We start from the raw sequence: 21,103 nt of genomic DNA on the forward strand, positions 1-21,103 counted from the left end.
GATCATTGTAACAGAAAGCAGAATAGGCCCTACTCAGAAGTCCACTATAGCACAAATTAAAGCTATTTTAAAAATCTACTGTATAAAAATGGAACAGTCTTGCATTGTTTTCATTTATTTGCAACACTATTGTCATGTTTTCTCCCGGACCACACCATCAACTTTCATAATTTGACAACAGCTACAGGGAAATGATGGGTGCTGCATCACACAGTCCAAACACACCTGATATCCTTACCACAGTTCATTTTTTGTTAGTTAATTTGAAATAAAGTGTTGGTTTTCCTCTCTAGCCTTTTCTGTTTTGCAGTCTACATGGTATAAATGAACTTCAAAATATAAGCCAGGTAAAGTAACAGCCAGTAAGGCACTTTGTCTTCAAGGACACAGCTGTCCAGGCTGAGCAACTGGTCAAAGGGAGACATTCTGTGTTATTAAAAAACAGTCAGTTTATTCTTCATAATCACTTCTCTGACAGCCCATTTGTGGAAGAACACTTACTGACTATTCTAGAATCAGCCTGACATTGCATCCACCAAAATATTTTTCCCGTTCTACAGCAGAACATGCAATAGTAAAATATTTCATTAAATACTAACATTTAAAAGAATATTCAGCATCCTTGGATCACCCAAGAATCATCTGCTGAATACTGTTTGGAAAAAAAAACCCCTCAGCAGAAGAAACGATCCTATCTTCTTGTTTCTGTGTTTTGTTTCCGTGGGGTTTTTTTGTTTGTTTTTGTTTTTTTACAAAATGTGAAGGCTTGACATTAGAACTTTGGTATAAAACATGTAAATGAAAGACATCCAGTAATATGCTCTAGGGAGAGCATATTAATTAATCTAAACTGAACTAAACAAACGTGATTACATGGATGTGATAGCAGATGTTTTCTACTGTCTTGGTTTCCACATTCTGTTTGTTTGTGATCCTGAGAATGTTCTTTTTTCCACTCATGTAAAAGGGTCTTTCTTCAAAGCCACCTGCTCTTCCAAAGCTCCTCCCAGGGAGAAGGTGCCTGGCATGACCCTGACTCACGACCCCGACCCTGGCATGGCCCTCGGCACTTCGGGAGCCTGCTAGTTCTGAGTTCTCCATCCCCTCCATCCAGCACTGCAAGCACAGGACCAGCACCAGCGGGTGGCACGGTGGGCACTGTGTCATCAGCCCCGGGGGGCTCAGCAGCAAAGCACATAATGTATTTACCATGTTCCTCTCTAAAGTAAAAAATGGAATTTTGAATTTTATACTAAACCAAGCAACAAAGCAAATGTCCAAATCCATAAATGTCAATACTAGTACCTCCTCTGCGGCACACATCTGCAGACTCTGGCCCCCAGGATTAATTAGGAACTGTTATAAGAAGATAGTCTTGAAACATCTTGGGTGAATCTTTCCCAAGTAAATACTTGCATTAATTTTGACTTAGTAATTATTAGCAATTTATTTTTAGAAAGCCAATTTTAATATTAAATAATTGCTATTTACTTACTGGATTTATTGATTACAAAAATCTACATGATATTGCTTTGTATTTTCACAGTTCTCATAATTATATCATAAGAAAATGGCTTTTAAATTTTCTTCTCAGAAATGATGATCACTTACATTCTAAATACTTTCACAAAACAGGAAGAGGAGCAAATTTACACATATATATTTTTTAACCATATATAAATAATAATACAATTTTAAACTTTCACTTTTAGAAATTCCTTTAGTAAATGCATAGGCTTGTTACAAAAGTTTTCTAATCAAATAACTGTATACTATTTCTATTATGTTTTAATCCAAGTAAACTCTGTGGTTACATTCATATGATAAAAAAGCAAGCTCTATTCAGAAATATGCTTTTTCAGTTGAGCTCCCAGTAAGACACTCAAGTCCAGTAGAAATATAGATTATGTAATGCAGTTTCTTTAGCTGAAAATTAATCAGTACAATTAAAAAAAAAAAAAAAAAGCTGAAGAACATGGATTGTAATGAGACCAACAGCTTCTTTAATCACAAAATGGTTACACATAGCCCCAAAAGTTACTGACTTAATTCTCAGAAAAGATTAGAATCATGGGGGGGCTGTGTATTCCATGCCATGCATGTAATGAGAAAGGAATGCTGCTGCTGCTGATGATGATAATGAGGATGATAATGAAAAACTTCATCCCTCAGGAGTCTTTTTCCCCAAAGGTAGGATTCCTTTCTGAAAGTCAAGTTTACTCTAGGGTATCTCAGGAGTGGTTACCAAAATCTAAAGGTGCCTACAATCAGTAGTTACATTTGAAACCGTATGCCTTTATTTTACATTATTTGAGTCCTAAACTGAACCCCTCATTTTTGCTTCAGGGAAAAGGGCTCCAGTGCCCACTGGACCACAGAGAAAGCTTACAAGGACACATTGCCACCTGCACCTCCGGTCACCGAATTTCAATATCTTACCATGCCCACGACTACAAGCGTGTGGATGGTGGTCACTTGCGCATAAATATGACCCCAGACCTATGGCATGAAGGACAGTGTTACTGCCTTTGCAGTGATCACAGTCATCACAAACCAGAGCTGTAAGTTGGGGAGCAAAATCCCATTGGGATGTGGATGGTCAGTAAATTTTCCCCAGAAACTTGCCTTCAAATCATCTGGAAAAGAATTTGCATTTCTTTTTGTGACACCAATGGACTCCTAGAGTTAGAAAAATATTTCCAGGTGCTGAACTCCTGTCACAGAACTGGCAAATGTATGGCACATGCCACTCCTGGAAAGGGGACAGTACTGGAGTAACTTCTTCAGTACACTGGAATCCATGAAAACTAGAGGCAGGCCTCAGTATGGCTGGGTCCTTGGCTCCCACAGGAGACTAATAAATTAAAATCTTTTTAGCTCAGTCTTGGCAGTAACAGACGTGAGAAACTCTCCAGTGTAAAGACCTTTTCCATCAGCAGAGCTGTTACTTAACCACAGTGACAGTTCCACTACTGGGAGGGTCATAAACCACATCTAATGTTAATGTGCTTTCTACCAACAGGTGTATTAATGACTTTGTACTAATGACTGGGCAAATTTAACAATCAAAAAGCAAACGGAATCTTTCAGAGCATCTCTCAGTAGTTGAGAATTCATCCTGTATAATGAGATGACTTGAGTTCAATGTCCTAGTACCTTACTGTGTGAGCCACTGGGAGCATGGAGACGTGTGGGAAGCACAGCCCTGGCCCTCTGCAACTGCACAGTCATTCCAATGGCTTGGCAGGAGCCCTTCTAAGCTAGGCAGAGGCAATGGAACTCCTTGTGCACACACACAGAGCAAAGACTTTCTTTCAATGAAAAAAAAGACTGCATTTAGTTTTCCTTCCAGTGAAGCTCAACTTCCTTGTAAAAGAACACAATCAGAGATTTGTCAGAGATAGGAAGATATTAACCCATGTGCATCTCTCTTAGACATCAGCTAAAAATTATACATTCACCATCTTGTACCAGATGAAACCTCATTTGTGTGAACCACAAATCACTTCAACTGCAGTGGGACCTTCTCTCAGTTGTATCATCTTTTAAGCACAACTCCCAGAAAACTTCACTTTAAGCAGTATCAACTAGTCTTTTCTGACTACCTTCTTTGGGACCTGCAGGGTACCATTACGTCTTAAAAGATGCAGTTGCAGATGTGATTAAAATATCACTACATTTTTCAGTGTAGGGAATCATTAACGCATGTATAATCACAGTTTAAATAGCTGTGAAGCAGCTTGTACAAAAAAATACAATCGTAGCACCATATTTACAAATTTAGTACCATCTCCTCATTAGAGTCTCAAACTATCTTTTTTTTATGGCTAAGTAGGTTATACGTTAGTGCTTTCAAAAAATTGCCTGAATTTCTTTTACAAATATACACACTTATAAGAAGAAACATTATCAAAACTGCTGTCATCTAAGGCAGCAAGTTGTATTACAAAAGTTATTAAAACATCATTATATACTTATAAAAGTTTCAAATTTACATTTTCCTTTTCATAGGCACTCTATAAACTAAAATGTGGCCTTGTTTTCACAGCTGTTAGTTTAAGCATTTAAACTAGTTAAATGTTACCAGTGTTGCTCTTTTTTTTTTTTTAAATAAGCAAAAGGAAAAAAGAATCACCCATTAACCAGAAGCATCGTTTACAGTTTTTACTTTTGCCTACTGTATACACGTTTTGCTTAAAAGTGACACTTTTTGATGTTGAGGTTTAGCGTTTGTTATCCCACTGCCTTTTTAGGGCTTAGTTTCTTCTTCCCTAGAATTCGGTGGAGACTAGCTGACATGAAGTAGGGTTTTGCTGTAGATCCATCATTTCTTTCTAGGTCTTCACCTGAATTTACACAGCAAAAGCAGTCAAAAAAGGAAAACAGCAATACAACCACACACATGGAGACAAACAGAATTGAAAAAAGGAGAGAGCAAAAGACCCAACATTAAAAAAAACTCAAGGTAATTTAGCTGTATTATTAAGTTGATGAAGGACATTATAAAGTTTCTCAAATTTTCTCAAATCACAAGAGGTTTTACATGATGCAGAGACACAAATGTCTTGCCATTTTTAAATGATAGCAATATATCCTTTTTATTCTTCAGATCTTTAGTTTGGCAGCATAGGTGGAAATTTTCAGAAACTCTCATTCCTCCACTGAACCCTGGCATTTTGGAAACCTCTTGCTAGAAAATGTGTCAGAAAGACAGCCATGGATTTAAGCACTTTCTAAAACTGGACCATTTTTCACCACCTAAGATAAAGTTCATTTGAAAACCTGTTGCCATGAATGAATAATATTCTATCTAATATACTGTTCATTACTGAATAGAAGCATGGGAAGCAGAATAGAATATTAATTTAAAACAAGGCAGACATTACTTTTTTTCCTACAGAAGGTCATGACTAAATCACTAGTCAGGGTTCAGCCCAGTTGGTGCCACGCAGCAGTGACAGACCAGTGAACAATTACACACCAACAGGCAATCGGGAGGGGGTGTCAGTGAAGCACAGTCACTGCAACTGCAACCCTGCAGACAGCTGGATCTGCAGAGCCAAAACGAGAGTATGACTTGTAAGGAGTGGCCAAAGAAATTAGAGAAGGCAAATCTTAGTGTATCTCTGTGGCAATATATACTTTGTGTCTTTGGAATAAACTAAGAAAATCTCTTCGTTTTTGAGTGCACCAACAAACTCGCTACAGTCCATTTCCTTCTAAATAACAAAATAAAAAAATAAGTAACAGTATTTATTTATTTATTTGTGGTTTAGCTTATTTCTTTGAGTTTTATTAGTGCTATCTGTCTGTGCTCATGTTTGCTTAGAACCGAAGTCCAAAGCATGAGAAAAATAGGATGTAGCTCTCAACTAGATACCAATTTTGAGTTTTCTAACTGATCTTGTTCCTGTGATTCTTCGGCAACATCATTTTTCCAGAATCCCTGCTTACCCTAGTTTCTAGGGAAGCGAGGTTAAAGTGAGTATTTAAAGAATCAGTATTACCATGTTTACCTCACTTCAGCAATCCACAGTGCATATATAAGAAAGATCAAGCCTATGACTACTTCCCTTAGTATTATCAAATAATTTGCCAATTGCAAGAACAATCACTACCATGTAACTAACTTCTACTTAGACCTACCAGAATGACTTTCACTATAGAAAAATACAGCACATGGAAGGTACTACATGCTAAGGACACCTGCTTCTTATAAACATATCGTAATTCAAGACCAACAGATTTCTTTTTTGATTTTAATGTTCTCTGATTGGACAGTCTGAACAGTAGTCTCCTTTGATAGGGCCCCCGATTGTTTGCCATTGTGACTCCAAGAGACAGACAGTTTCAAGTGGTATTTTACAGAATCTTCGAGGTAATGCAACATAATACTTTGTTCAGGGTTATTAAACTGAAAACAAAGTGCCACCTATATACCAAAAAATGTATTTGTTATTATCAAGATGCTTAAGGAAATCAATACTGTACAGGGCTCTTCACAAAGCACCCAGAAGTAAACTTAATGAAATTTAAAGAACATCGGAAAAACAAAAGCTAGCTATCTCCATGAACCTTAAAGCTACCTTACACTTCTCAAAGTAATTAAATTTGAATACTAAAGCACAGAAGACCCTATCACAGAGCCAATATGAAAAGAAGAAGTTGTTAATTTTTCATACAGTCTGCTAGTATGTCACCAGACATCTGTAAGGAATGGATAAGGTGATTTTCTACTCCTCTTTCCATGATTTGCAGGTATTACTGAAAGAAAACGTAGTACTTACAAAAGCAGAGGAAAAGCGTGTCGACACACATTGCATAGACGCTGAAGAACCCGTGTGCAACTAGGTAGGAGCCAATGATGACTGTCTACAAAAAACAAACCACAATAAACCCCCAAATTTTTTTCGGCACCAGTGTGGTAGTATTAACACAACTCAGAAGCCTAGTCTGCTAAGCAAATTTAGAAGAATTTAATGTCAGCTCAGTATTTCTACCAAAGATTACTACTGCTGTGGACAGGGATCACAGGTTCAAGACACTGCATTCTAACATGTAGTAGCTGCTAGTCTTCCAGCAGGAAATAGTTCCGAACTGCAACTATTTCAACCTCTGAAGAGAATATATGCCAAGAATATTCTGAACTCCTTCAAGAACCACTCAGCCTGGGGATGTTCTGAAGTTTAAGGGGTTTCTACAAAAGGAGGAAGAGATGCATTGCAAGTCTCTTCCATTAGAAGCCATACTGTCATCAGTGTCTTGGTGTCTGGGAAGTCTGAGATGTGAAACCTAATTTTTCTGAAGATTCAGAGTCACTGCAGTGTGACTTTTGCCTGAAGGATCCCAAGGACTGGAGTGCAGCTGATCAGTCCTCACTTGAGTGGATACTATGCCACTGGGAAGCTGACCAAAGAAGCTGTTACCAGACCATGTCCTGAGTTTTCTGAGCACCTCAAACTGCCCCAAGTATTCAGGAGATTAAATGGTTGCCTTACCAACAATGGTACCCAGTAGTAATTTAACATTGGTACTTCCTGTGCAAAGACTGGTATTCTCTGTGTGAAGAAAAAGAACGCAAGAACACCTGCAAGAAGCACAGGCAATTAGTGATTCCCATGCTAGCTCTGGTTTCCCAGGATCCAAAGAACGGGTAAGACAGACAACAGATCCAAGGCTAGTTTCAATAAAAGTTTGTAAACAATACATTCTCCAATACTGATTATCTATCAGAACAGATATGTAAATTAATAAATTACCATAAAGATATTCATGGGCCCAGAACTACTTTAATGAGCTGTTTTGTTTCACCATTCTACTGAATTTAACAGCAAAATTAATAAATAATGTAATTCTACAGTGATGACAAAATATTTTAGATCAGCTCTTGGTACTAGTTTTACCTTTGATTAAAATATAATGAATTAGTTAACTTTGAAAGTATACAGAATGCAAAATACAGTTATTTGTAAAATAGTTTTTTGAAACTGCTGCCATTTGGAAAAACCTCAACAGAACACTGCCAACTTGAATTTCTGGAAGTGCTTTAATTTAAAAAAAAGAACACTTTTCTGTCACAGAAAACCATGAATAATCTACTTAATATTTACTGATAACTAAGAAAACCCTATAAGGATGCTAGAAATATTCTATTTCTTTTACTATAGCTTATAGCTATAATGGGCTTGAATACAGCAGAGCTTCAGGACCATTCTGGCAGACCTGTACCACCACATCTTGTAGGCAGTTGTCTGTTACCAGGTGAATCTCATCTGCAATTTTGTTCAGTTCTTCTGAAAGGAGAACTGACTGTGGCTGACTTATTGGATGTGAATTTGGTTTGATTCAACTATAATGCTGTGGCCGCAGAAGTCCTTGCAACAGCCACACATGCAAGAGCTGTAAAAGCAATTATGGAAAAGATACTGTCAAGGCAAACCAGGTGCTGGGCAGGGGGGGTGGAAAAAAAAAGAAAAAAGGTTTTAGTTCAATCTAGCACCAGAAACACAGGAACAGATTTCCAAATAGTTAGCCCAATGAGAACCTCCAGCTGCTAACTAAGCATATATTAATATGGCAGGCATGCTTTTGTATACCAGAATATAGAACATACAATTCAGAAAAAAAATCTACTAGCTTACCTACACCACCAGCAACAAGGATTTTCCCCAGGAATAGAAGAAAGTCTGTAACTTTGTCCAGAACTGCAACCCTGTTTATCAAAGGACAAATGATACATAATCATCACAAACCAGACATTTGTATTCTTTCTCCTTAAACCTATGGATCATTGCAAAACATGACCAGAAGCTGTCTTCTGCTGGTTTTACAGGCTGACAACACAGCACCACAGATAGGCAGTGCTGAGATGGGTGTTGCTACAGCGTAATCTCAGGAGGCAAAAAAGCACTGAGCCTTTGTTGAGTAAGGCCTTAATGTAGCAATGCTGCTACAAGACTGACATGAAGACTGTTTGTTGCTCAAGATGATTTAAATAAAAAAAAATCGACCAACCCAAAACTTCAAAATAGTTTTATTTCAGCCTTTCTTCTAGGGGCACAGATAAGCCAGGCCAGAACAGGTGAAGTACACATCAAAACAAAAAGCAGTATTTATGTAGATTGCTGGTAGGCCTCCTTTTCACTTGGTCCTATCCAGCCACCTTTCATGACCCCATAACGTGCCAAATCTACTATTTTAAGATATCATGGTACAACACTGAAGGCAGAAGACGTCAAAGCAGGAAGATAATCACAGATGAAAGAAAGCAGACAGAAAAGCTGACAACAAATCTGCAGCTTTCATTGAAAGCACAGCAGCGAGTTCCTGCTCAATGTCCTCCAGACTGCCTAATCAGAAACTGCAGGTAAATAATGGGATGAAAAATGAACTTTGCATCATCAACCTCTTGACAGAACTGAAGGCCACATTACCATTATGGATATGGTACTATACAGTACTGCCTACTGCAAAAAATAAACGTTAAGAACTACTAAAGAGATAAATCATCATTAACCTGTCAGAATTCAGATTCAGCAAAATACACAAGATAAAAACATCTTTATTTGAAACAACAGAATTATATGCCTAGCTTTTAACTATTGTTCTTACTGATTAAGAGCAAAATCATAAAGGGCAGAGAGGCGATATTCTGTAAGAAAAAAAGGCAGCTTCTCTTTTCTACTGCACAGGCATTACACAGTAGGGACATCACTGTCCTGATATTAGTGCAGGGTAACACAGTGAAGGTATTCCATTCTCCCACCTCCAATTCTTTCCTCTTCTTTCTTAAGCATTATTTCTATTTTCCTCTTTCAGCCTTTCCCTCCATTTCTCTTCTCCTTCCAGTCCTTCACGTAATGATTTCAACCATCTAACCAGTTTTACTGGGTCTCTTGCTTGGTAATTAGATTTTACGTCATCGGTTGGACTAGATGATCTTAAAGGTCTTTTCCAACCTAGTTAATTCTGTGATTCTCTGTGCTATTGCATCAATATGGCCTGCTCCTAAGTTATTCTCCCATTAGTTTTTGGTCTTACAGTAGCAAAGGAGGAGCCAGGAGCAATGAAGGAAAGTACTGATGAGAACCGGGAGTTTGGCAGCACACTTGGTAGTGGAGAAAAGGGCGAGGAAATTTCCAAGCATCAGAGGTGATCTGGGTATGTTAAAGACAATCTTTTTGAAAGGAAAGTATTCTGCCTTCTTTACTTCCACTCTCCAATACCTCCTAAGATTTCTGAATGAATCTGAAAAATTAGGTTTTTCTACTTTCCTTTTCCCAGACCAAGTGGACCAAAGCTCAAAAAACAAACATATGGCAGATGATGAGCACCCCACTCCCACGTATCCGCAGATCTCCTCTCAGAGGCTCCACTTGTTTCTTGGAGGCATTATTACAATGTACTTAGGTATTACTTAGGAATTTACAGGAGCAATCACAACAAAACCATGAGATTACATCAACTCTGCCTAGGAGGTTACTGTACTGGCCAGCCTGCTGTTACACACTGAGTGTAAGAAGTGAGGGCCATGTCTGAGGACACAAGTAGCAATCAATATTTGGAAGAGATATGGGAGAGGAAAGAAGTGTGTCCACAGAGTGCAACAGCAGGAACTCCCGACATTTCCAAGGACTGGGAGACAGTCCCTTACCTCACCACATTCCGCATGAGCAAAAAGAATGCTTCCTTTGCCGAGGTGCAGAAGTTTTTACCATATATGGCAATCTGCAAAGTAATAGTAGCTGTTAAGTATTTTAAATAATTAGGATACCTCCTCATATGCCAGGATCTTACTGCATGCAATGCATAGTTCTCCCTAATATGCGGCCTTGAAACTCAGATGAACATAAAACACTTTCCTCTGTCACCTGCTACTTATCAATGCTTCCCATCAGGCTGGGACAGAATATTATCCATCTTTCCCCTTCAAATCACCTTGATTTGAATGATGAATAGATGAGCATGCTACCCCTTGTGATCTCACAGGCAGTAGACTCAGTACTTAGTCTGCCAAGCAGAGCAAAAAAGGTACTTGTTGAGGGATTCTTCTACCTTTGCTAGTTACTTACACTAGATTTATACTGAGTGGAAAAAAATAGGCACTTGTAGAACTGAAGTGAGCTGACCCCTGTAGCTATCTCCTTGGACCTGATGCTGCTTTCACCGAAGAAGAAATCGGCATAAAGTAAAGCAGCTAAAGTTATTCAGGAACAAAACCATTTCTTCCTGGAATAGTGTCCACTAGGGTAAGATACACTAGAACAGCTCTCAGCTCAGACAGTTTATAGACTGTAAAGAAGATTGTAAAAAAACCCACTTCCTCTTCAAGATGCCAATAATTTGAAACATCAATTGCATCTACACAGGTTGTAATGGACCCATTACAGCCACCTCCTTTGAGACAAGAAGTCTGTGACCATACCATTCAATCACTGAAATTGCTTCAAGCCAAAACATCCAAGGCTGAAATCTGTGTATGGAATTTATATTAAGATTTCAAACTTCTCTTATCTGGAAGCTAAGGAGGCTTATTTGAGAGAAGTACCACTGCTGCTGCTAGTAGAATTTGTGCTTTTAACTTCCAGGTGGAAATACAATTATCACATGCCTTCTGACCTCCTTATTCAAATATCAACTCCAAACAGAAGTGTCATCAACATGCAATAATGAAATAAGCTAATACTCCTGTTGAAATCAGGATGTCAGTTATTGAATTACAGGTGGAGTTAACCAGTTATGCCATCCCTTCCCACTTATTTTGGGGGTGAGGGTGATAGACAAAGACAGGAATAAAAAGAGGCTGAAATTAGAAGGGAAAAAAAATTTTACTTTTTCATGGTAGAACCACATGCATGTACTGAAAACTCCCACAAATCCCATTATTTATTCAGCAGATTCAAGTACTGCTGGCTTCTGATCAACTAGTAGTGTCTAGGATATTTTAGTGTCCTAGATAGGGGAGACCACATGCAGACATGGCACATACCATGATGTAGGCATTTCTGTTTATAAATTTTAAGAATTTTTCCAAACACCAGAAACAGCACTTGAGGCAGCAGAGCAGAAATCTAGTGAAGGAGTTCTGAGTACCTGAAAAGAGCAGGAGAGAGTACATCATACGTAGAACTCATGCACAGTCTTCAGAATGTAGAAAGCTATTCAGAGGAAGGTCTTAAATTGTGACATTATTTCTTTATTTATAGGTATGGACTCTCTCAACTAAATTTAGCTCACTAGCTTTCAATTAGATCAGACTCTATCCCATCTGAACTTTGCATTAAGTTCCCAAAAACATACACTCAGTTTGAATCAACACAAATTTACTGGCTTCAAAAGAAACTACAATGGATAATGTGGAATTAATCTCTTTTCATTGCTAAAAAACAGCTTGGGAAAGTAAGAAAATAATTTAGCAAGGAAAGTCTTAACAACTCAGAGCAGATTCATAAATCTCACCTTTCAGTTTGTGATCCAGGTACTCCAGTATTACTCTAATAAGCTGGACAATTGCAAGAATTAAGGCTCCAAATGCCAGCGAACCTGTATGGTATCTAAAACCAAAATATTTGATTGTTATGTCACACGTAGGCATATGTACACGGATATATGTATGCACATATGTATGTATATACAAATAAAACCAGAAGTGGAGGAAGGTCCATTAGTGGGAATTACATAAAACTAATAGACCTTCATCCTGATCCACCACAGAGGAACAGGATGAAGCCATTGGTGCTGTTGGTGTTTGTGAGCGCTGTGTCTGTCTCTGTACACATGTGTTGTATACATGTATTTAGTGTGTGTGTGTGTCTGCTGGAGTACTTGCTCAGCGTTACAACTGGTTTGACGTAGAGGCAGGGAGCTGCAGCAGCTTTGGTGCTGTAGGGCTACAGGATTCAGCCTTCCCCTAATAACTACATCTTCCCGATTGTGCTGGTTTTGGATGGACTAGAGTAAGTTTTTTTCATAGTAGCTTGTGCTATGTTTTGGATTTTTGACCGGGACAGTGATGATAACACACCCATGTTTTAGCCACTGTTGAGCAGCACTTGTACAGCACCAAGGGCTGCTCTGCTCCTCACCCTGCCCCACTGGTGAGCAGTTTGGGGGTACATGAGGAGCTGGGAGGGGACATGGCCAGGATAGCTGACCCCAAATGACCCCAGGGATACCTCACACCACAGCGTGTGGTGCTCAGCAGGACCAGCTGGTGGAAGAAGGGGTAAGAAGAGAGCATTTGGAGTTGCGGAGTTTGTCTTCTCAAGTCACTGCTATACATGAAGAAGCCCTGCCGTACTGGGGATAGTTGAACACATGCCTGCCTGTGGGAAATGGGGAATGAATTCCTTGCTTTGCTTTTCTTGTGCATGCAGCTTTCTTTTACCTATTAAACTGTCTTCATCTCAGCCCCCGTGTCAGCCAAGATTAAACCATAATGCTGACTAATCATTTTCATCTGATATTCTAAGACTGGCTTCCCTATATACATGACAAGGCTCACATCCAGCTCCCCAGTCTTACCGTATTGCTCGTCCAAATGAAGAGAAGAGTGGCCACAGTGGAATATCAGCTGGTTTTCGATAGGCCCAGTAATAAGAGGCAAAGGCACCAGCAAGGGTACACTGACCCAGTGCAATTGCAAAGTTCACCAGCCAGAGAAAGACAAAGGCATTGGCTAACTGGAAGATGAAGATGTACTTATGGTACAGGCTTTCTCCTCCATAAAAAGCAAAAGTACACTGAGCACCTGGGCAGAATTTAGTCACGTTGGTTGTGTTAAAAGTCTAAATAGAAAGAAAAATAAACAACACAATCATAAGCAATGAATTCTATGTACACAGCCTCTGAAGTTTAGCAGGTTAATACAAATAACAACTCTGCTTGATGTTTCATTAGCTCATTCAAAACTGCAACACTATGTAACCTGTTTACATATTTAAGGATTCATATCAAAGACTTATGCAGTCTTATGCAAAGACTTAACTTTAAAGTAGGTGTCGGCAAATGGGGCTGTTCACCACATATCTGAAACCTGAATAAATGGAATTTGAATTTCAGGAATCTACTTTTAAGACATATAAATGCTTTGTTAGAGAAAATCTGCTCAATTAAAAATATATATATATTTATTTGAAAACCAGAGGCCAAATCAGATGTTCAGGTAAATCGCTACAGTTGAAATGAAAAACTGAGCTATACAATTTAACACAAACTGTGGATGTGGACACAACTTAGCTTATGTATCTCAGACTATTAAAAAAAGGATTAATCTTTACATTGAATTACTTTTCCCTATTTCTAGTGTTCATTTCATGTATTTGCTTGGTTTGGACATGAAATGAAACCAGATCAATTCTAATTCCTTTCTTTTGTAGTGTTTAAACATCAGCAGGGTGTGCATCACCACTGCAGTACAATGGAATTTCCTGGGCATCAGTTTCTGCTCATTGCCTCTTGTCCCACAAAGCAGAGTCTGGTCCATGCTCTGCCCCTTCCCTGCAGATGCTGACAGACAGGGATGAGGGCCGCTCTCAGATGTGTCTCCTCTCAAGGCTGAACAGCCCCAAGCTCCCTCAGCCTTTCCTGGTCAGGGAGATGCTCCAGTCTGCCATCATCATCTCCACAGCCTCTGCTGAACCCGCTGCAGGAGCTCCATGTCCCTCTTGTCCTGAGGAGCCCAGACCTGGACACAGCACTCCAGAAGTGCCTCACAGGACTGAGCAGAGGGGCAGGATCACCTCCCTGACCTGCTGGAAATGCTCTTCCTGAAGCACCTCTTGGCCCTCAGCACAAACTGCCGGCTCAGGGACAGCTTGTTGTCTACCAGGATCCCCAGGTCCTTCTCCCCAGACCTGCCCTCCAGCAGGTCACCTGCAGCCTGTGCTGGTGCATGGGGTTATTTTTCCCCTGGTGCATAACCTTCGATAAATATTTCTAGTTTTTAAAGAATCCTTCAATTCAAACCCACAGTTGAGTAAAAACATTTGACCAAAGGCAAAATTAAAAAAAAAAAAAATACAAAACTCAAAAAACCATTTTTTTGGAGCTTCATAAAGGTAATTACTGTGCCAGAAGAAGCTAAGCTTCTGCTTCAAATCATGACTAGTCCTGAGCAAGTCTGAGGCGCAGCTTTCAAAGTTTACCACTGCCTTTACAAGACCAAAAACAGACTCCTCACAAATTCAAGAACACCTTTCCAATAAAATTGTATTTCTGTCTCTTCCTTTCTCATCCTGTAAATTAGTTAACAGTTACAGAACAGTTTCACAAAAAAACTAGTTTATGTCTGTAAAACAAAGGAGTGTTACCTGATCACTAGGTAATATTATCAGATTTAACACAGGGACTCATTATGTAAAATACGCACATTTTTTACTAGCATAGCATTTAACAGTGATTAAGAAATGCAATTTGTATAGCTCTCACTATAGGTAAATATTTGTGACACTTACCTCCGGGTCACAAGTCAGGTTTGCATACTTGCACAGTGTTTGATTAGCCATTACTTTATACACAGGTTCTCCTGATGTGGCCAGAAAACTGAATGAAGTATTTTAAGGAGGAATCACAGAACTGTGGGTTTTGAGCAACTTAGGATTCTGCAGTGGGTTACTCTGCAGAACTCAACTCTAAAGAACTTCAACTCTAAAGAAATTGTGTAGATAACAGAAAAACTGCTCTTGCTCTGCAGAGATGTTATCTGAAGGGTTGACAGACAAGACTGAGTACTCTCATTACTTAGAGAACTAAGGCAAACTCATACCTGGAGCTGGAAGGGGCAGGGGGCATAATCTTGAAAACTGTCCCCATTTCTCCTCCACATCTATCTTTCACAAGGCAGACTATGCAGTAGTTCTTGTATTTTAGCAGAAATAGATACAGAATGTAAGGATGAATTAACACTGTCCTGAACAGCAACAACTGATTCTCTTTGCATATGAAATAACAACTGGTTTTCAAATAGCAGTTTTCCCTTTTTTAAATCCTTACCAGATCCTTGCTGTTCAGGAGCAAACAGTGGTTGCTGTTAGGCAATTCAGAGAAGATAGTGCACTGTATATTCTCTCACTCCTTTCTCATGTTTCTGAACAAAACACACACAGAACCCACTCCACCTCCAGTTAACTAAGAAACCATTAACATCAGGCCTATAGAGCACACAGCACATTAAAGACCATATTCACTTTTTGCTGAGGGCCCTTTTCATCCCCCAGAGTCAACCTCATGCAGTACACGAGGCCTTGTATGATCCCCATGCCTTGGCCTGAATTTTAGTCCAGGTCTTTCTAATTTGAATAAAAGCACTGTCCGATTTGTACATCACACGTAGATGTGCAGCGCGGAAGACTGCATCAGAAGAGTAAATGCTAAGTGACCAAACAGCCCTCTTAATATTGGTTTAATTAACGTGAAATAGCAGAAAATCATCTAGTCTTGCAAACCAGAAGACTTGCTCCAGATAGGTACACAGACAGAAGGATACACAGCTGTCACAGCCCAGTAGGAAATACAAATTGCAATGAGTAAGAAGGTGACGATTGGGTAGAACAGTGTAGACATTATATAGCCAATTGCCCTATAAAAGAAACAAAACATATCAATAAGCCACAACAATTTCAGAAACAAGGATTTTATCAGCCCTCTTCTAGCAATTTTACGTTGAGATCCTTGTTGACAGTCATAGCATAAGCTAGTGCTGGGATCTCAGAATACTGCAGGATTTTTTTTTTTCTTATGTCTTCAAACCTTCACTTTGCCATTTCTACCACTCCACTTTTATCAATGCTACTACAGTGGACTTTATTAATTTGCCATGTTCCAGCCTCTCTTCTACTTTCTCCTTCTTCATGACTGCTTCAGAGATCCATCTCTTTCCAGGTTATTAACTGATTTCCATGACATCTCCTTGCTGACTGCAGCAGACATTACCCTTTATGTCCTTATCCCACTCTGCTCATCCTGCATTCTTCCTTCACTCCTACAGACCTGAAACTACCTTGTTCTATTTTGTATTTGACAACTCTGTTCCCAGCAACTTTCCTGTCTTAAGTGCTAGCTATTTGGGGGCAGAGATAGTCAACTTGTCTTTGCAATGCCAGGACAGACTTACACCTTCCTGCCACTATATGACTTTCCTTGCATGTGCCATAGATAAGAGGTGCTCACCTTGGACTACTGGCAGGCAAAACGAGTAATTGCCTTTTTCTGTTGACAGCTTAGAGACCTTCTTTTAATATCAAGGAGTATGTAGACTAATATTCTACTGCTAATCCTTGTGGCTAGAATGTGACTAGTGAGCAGGAACTTGAGCATGCCAGTTCCCACCCTGGCAGGGGCTCCTTCTATGTAAGTGGGAGTTGATACCACCCCTCTTGGTAAACTGGCTGCTGCTATCCCGCAAGTGAACACCTCCAGCTGGGTGTCTCACTGGATGGGAATTCAGAGAGTACGTGCTTTGTTCACTGAAGCGTACAGGTTGGCTCTCTTTACATGCCTGTAAGCTACATCTTCCTGGTATTCTAAATTTTCTGTGGTTCTGTAAGCTTATCACAAGCCTTTTTGTCTAGTACTATTTCCTATGACTTATGGCACTTCTTATGCTATTGGTTTTATAGGATGCAGTTCCCAGAATGCAAAAGGAGGAGAATTTAGTCAGTTTCTAAGGGCAAAGTAGTAAATGCTGGGGGGAATGCAAGGAAACTCTGCAATGCAGAGGTTATGAGCAAAACATCGATTCTTGTCTGAGTCCAGAGACAAAAAAGTCCATTACGAGTCAGACAGGAGGACACAGCCTTATGCTGTCTGAGAAATAATCACAACAAATTAGCTGTGTTCAGCAATTATTGGTAGGCCTCTTAGTTACCACTACGACCATGACCTATTATTCCAACAAACTGATTAACAACTGTTGTTTCTAACTATGGATTTCAAGTCAATTACTGGCATTATAACTGTAATATTTTTGAAAATGTAGCTAAAAGGTATTGAAAAACATAATTTTATTTCCAGTCATTAGCACCTTACTTTTCATCTACCTAAATACAGGGCATGGTCTGTTAGGTTTACAGTAATTACATACAGTGTTTCATCTCGCCCTTTCCGCATGAGAGCAAAAAGTTCATCTTCAAGTGACTACTCAGCAAGAAGTTTATGAACTTTCTAAAATCCTTCCACCTGTCAAGCTTGTGAACAAAGGTTTCGAAGAATGTTAAAAGTGTTCCTGGATTTTAATGAACAGGAATTAAAGAGTATAATTTAGTGCTGCCTAAATTAATTGCTATGCTCTAATTGCACAGTAGCATAAGACAGAAAATAGATACCTGGCTAAATGCAGAACTTCAGTATTTCTTAATCCCATCACAAAAATCCCAAATCCTGATTCCCAGGAACCACAATGTCAACAGAGATGGCAGAAAACCACAAGCAAGTGCATGTGGATGAACTCAGAGCTAACTCTATGTGCCCTAAGAACAGAGCCTTGCTTTCATGGCCTATGAGACTGTAGCCTATTTGCAATGAAATCCAAGGGCCTGATGTTTTAAGTCAGTCAGTTTTAAATCCATTTCTCTTTTGTAATGTTCCCATAAGGAAAAAAAAAAAAAAACAAAAAAACCTAAGTGTTCACACTCTGTAAAACAGGAACCACTGTGAACAAAGCCTATGCAGATTTCAGGAAACACACAATGAAGAGGTCCCTTAGGCCTTCAACTCTCATATCCTGCTCTGCTTTCTTCTTTACTGAGAGCTGAAAAGAAATATCTTAGACTGCACCCTCTTACAATGTCTGGTCACAGAAGTCTCCTTTTCTCTCTGCAGATTTATGCCTATCCACACAGAAGTTTGATTGAAGCCAGTAGAATCTCCTAGTCTTTCCTAAATAGAAGCCACAGCCAAAACACCACCAATCCTCTACCACTAGTATATGACTCCAGAGACAATCCAACGATAGAGTGAAGTTGGCACTTATAGGTCCCAAGCTCCTGTTAACAGTATATCACACTTAGCTTTTCTGCTGAGACACCTTCTTGCACTGAGGATATATGGTAATATCAACAGTGTATGTATTCTTAAGGCAAGAAGTGGAGAGATAAGAAATACCTTACTTAAAAGAGAAAGCTCTTTTAAGCACAACCTCATTAAGAGGTAACTGGCATTCCTTATATTACCTGTTTGGTTTAACAAATGCAGTGTTGTATTTTAACCCCCAACTTTCTGCTCTTGGTAGTGCAAGACGGAGCTCAAGAAGAGTGTACTCTAGGGATCATTTAACAAAATTCAACATATATTAAAATCAGGCAAACATACCTACTACCTTCCTTCAGCAGTGCAATAGCAATCCGGATCCGATTTCTTAGGAAGATCAGCATCAGTATGATTATGACCTCAACACCACAAAGTATTATCACTGTAAATAAACAAATAAAGAAATTATCAAGTACCAAACCAATATGCTGCCTCTGTAATTTTTTTCCTTGTAATTTGAACCATTGTTCATGAACTCTGTAAAATTCTCTGCTTGAGCAGTTCTTTCTCCAACTGCACCTGCCAAACTTAATCCCATTTCATAGGTTTCTAAGTCCAATTGTAAAAATATTCTGTATGCAGAGTTAGTCAGAATGTGTACAACCCTGATATTAGCATTTATATTTTTAACAGAAAAATAGAACATATAATTCTCAGACAAAGATAAAAGTTTACTTCAATGTAACTGCGGTATCTAGCCTTAGATACAGTTCATCCTTTACATATTCTACTTTTCATAAAAAAGCATTTTGCTCGTACTACAAGCATTTGTTCATACTATACTGTTGTTCATTTGTAGTATTTAGATAATAAAAAATAGGAGACGAAGAGTCAAGTTTTTCATGGAGAGTGCATTTTTCAGATCTATATTGTTCTAAAATTTAGATGTACCAAAATCAATAGGTTTGTCTGAGTATTAACCTGGCATGAGCTCCTTTCAACTCATTTGAGTTTAAAAAAAAAAAAAAAAGAGAGAGTAAGGACAGTTCTAGACAAACTACTTTCACTTTCCTGTTGTGCTGCTGGAATCATGCTCTGATATTAGAGAGCTGAGAGCTCTTAGTTATAAGCAGTATTTAAATCATAACTCTGATGTCAGTAGAGTCTGCGTCTGTCTGATTCCTATTTGTGTTGGTTCAACACCTACTTCTGTGGTAGAAAGTAAGAAAATTCTGTGAACTTCATCTAGAGAAGACGGAGTCTTTAATGCCTGAAGCACACATCCTCTGACTCTGAGACATACCCGTTTATTTTTGGTGCTTCAGATCATTAGACAACACTTAAACCAGCCCAGTAGGGGCAGGTTGTGGTATGCAGCAGGACCTATCTCCTCCAGCTGAAACCAAGAAGTTCTGTGGAGGGAGAGAAAGACAGAAGGGACAGTACCCTTAAGAATCCCAAAATTTATATTAAGGTTTGCAAAGGAACATGAGATTTGGCTTTAGGTCCCACAGCTTAGACACAGTCTCAGAGTATCAGACCCAATAGTCACAGATGATGTTGAATTGCAGTCCCAAGTATTACCCTTGGCAACAGAACTGCAGGTGGCAAGTGACTACTGTGGTGCTCAGAGCCATAGACCTTGTTCAGAACGAAGTTTTCGTTAAACACATTTCAATCCCATTTTCCCAAGAAGGAATATACAAACAGGTTTCTTTAAAGTTGGTCTCATTCCAGCTTGGCTCTTAGGTAAATGTACTTGTCCGAAACATTAAGAAAAAGGCAAGCAACATCAGTACATGGTGAGTTCTAGACTAGGACTCTATGTTTTCTTCAAGGATATATAACGATTTACTTTGCTGGGTGATTTTAGAAAAGCAATTTAATTCCTGAGTACCTCAATTTATTCATGTGAAAGTGACACTAAACTCTAGATAAACTATATACTGGCTGCTAAGAATCAGGCAGGGGAAGAGCTTGAAGAGTCACAAGAAAAAAAAACATAATAAAGTCCTAATATTCTCTAGGGAGAGCACACTAAAAAGCTCTGCCCCAACAATATATAGAAGATGCCTCCTAAGCTCAATGATCCAACACAGAGGTGAACGAAGGCACAAAGAAAATAAACGAGATTTAAGCAGCAAACTACTGTTCTAATAATTTAGCTACCAATAGGGAGAGGCAGTGTTTTCGGTTATGACCCATTCATCACCAGTTAAGAGTCTGCAGGTCTTCTAATAGAGCAGTAATGGGAGTGCAAGTAATATTTGACAGGTATTTCTTCTCTCTTCTGCCCCTCCTTTATTGGGGAGGAATGTGTATGCTGCAGGCTGTCTTGTTCCGGTAGGATTTTGTTTAAAATACACTGTCCTTGTAAGAGAAGGCAATGGAGCATTTCTGAAAATAAAGGTCATGAAATTTGCTACAGTTTATTCCACAGTCTTAGATCAGACTCCAAGAAAATTCAGTGACATGAATGTAAACTGACGGGAGACCTCACTGTGGTCTTCAATATCCTCACAAGGGGAAGTAGAGGGGCAGGTACTGATCTCTTCATTCTTGTGACCAGTGACAGGACTTGAGGGAACAGCTGGAGCTGGGTCGGGGGGTTTAGGTGCGAGATCAGGAGAAGGTTCTT

At 39.1% G+C, this 21,103-nt stretch overlaps 1 protein-coding gene across 1 annotated transcript in view; it reads right to left on the bottom strand.

Moving 5' to 3' along the window:
- Positions 1-2,283: 2,283 nt before the first annotated feature.
- The window catches only part of SLC44A5 (solute carrier family 44 member 5), a gene marked incomplete at its 5' end in the record, with an annotated part of 38,824 nt that continues 20,004 nt past the window's right edge, over positions 2,284-21,103 (bottom strand). The window contains 11 exons of the mRNA XM_082287415.1: positions 2,284-4,346; positions 6,288-6,372; positions 6,999-7,087; positions 8,142-8,212; positions 10,154-10,227; positions 11,489-11,592; positions 11,959-12,053; positions 13,024-13,286; positions 14,955-15,042; positions 15,986-16,078; positions 18,808-18,907. Coding sequence (XP_082143541.1) covers positions 4,234-4,346; positions 6,288-6,372; positions 6,999-7,087; positions 8,142-8,212; positions 10,154-10,227; positions 11,489-11,592; positions 11,959-12,053; positions 13,024-13,286; positions 14,955-15,042; positions 15,986-16,078; positions 18,808-18,907 — 1,175 coding nt within the window. The 3' untranslated portion in view covers positions 2,284-4,233. The remainder of the gene's footprint in view (positions 4,347-6,287; positions 6,373-6,998; positions 7,088-8,141; positions 8,213-10,153; positions 10,228-11,488; positions 11,593-11,958; positions 12,054-13,023; positions 13,287-14,954; positions 15,043-15,985; positions 16,079-18,807; positions 18,908-21,103) is intronic.

Source organism: Coloeus monedula (assembly GCF_965178545.1).
Source record: "Coloeus monedula genome assembly, chromosome: 9".
In the NCBI taxonomy this organism is placed as follows: domain Eukaryota; kingdom Metazoa; phylum Chordata; class Aves; order Passeriformes; family Corvidae; genus Coloeus; species Coloeus monedula.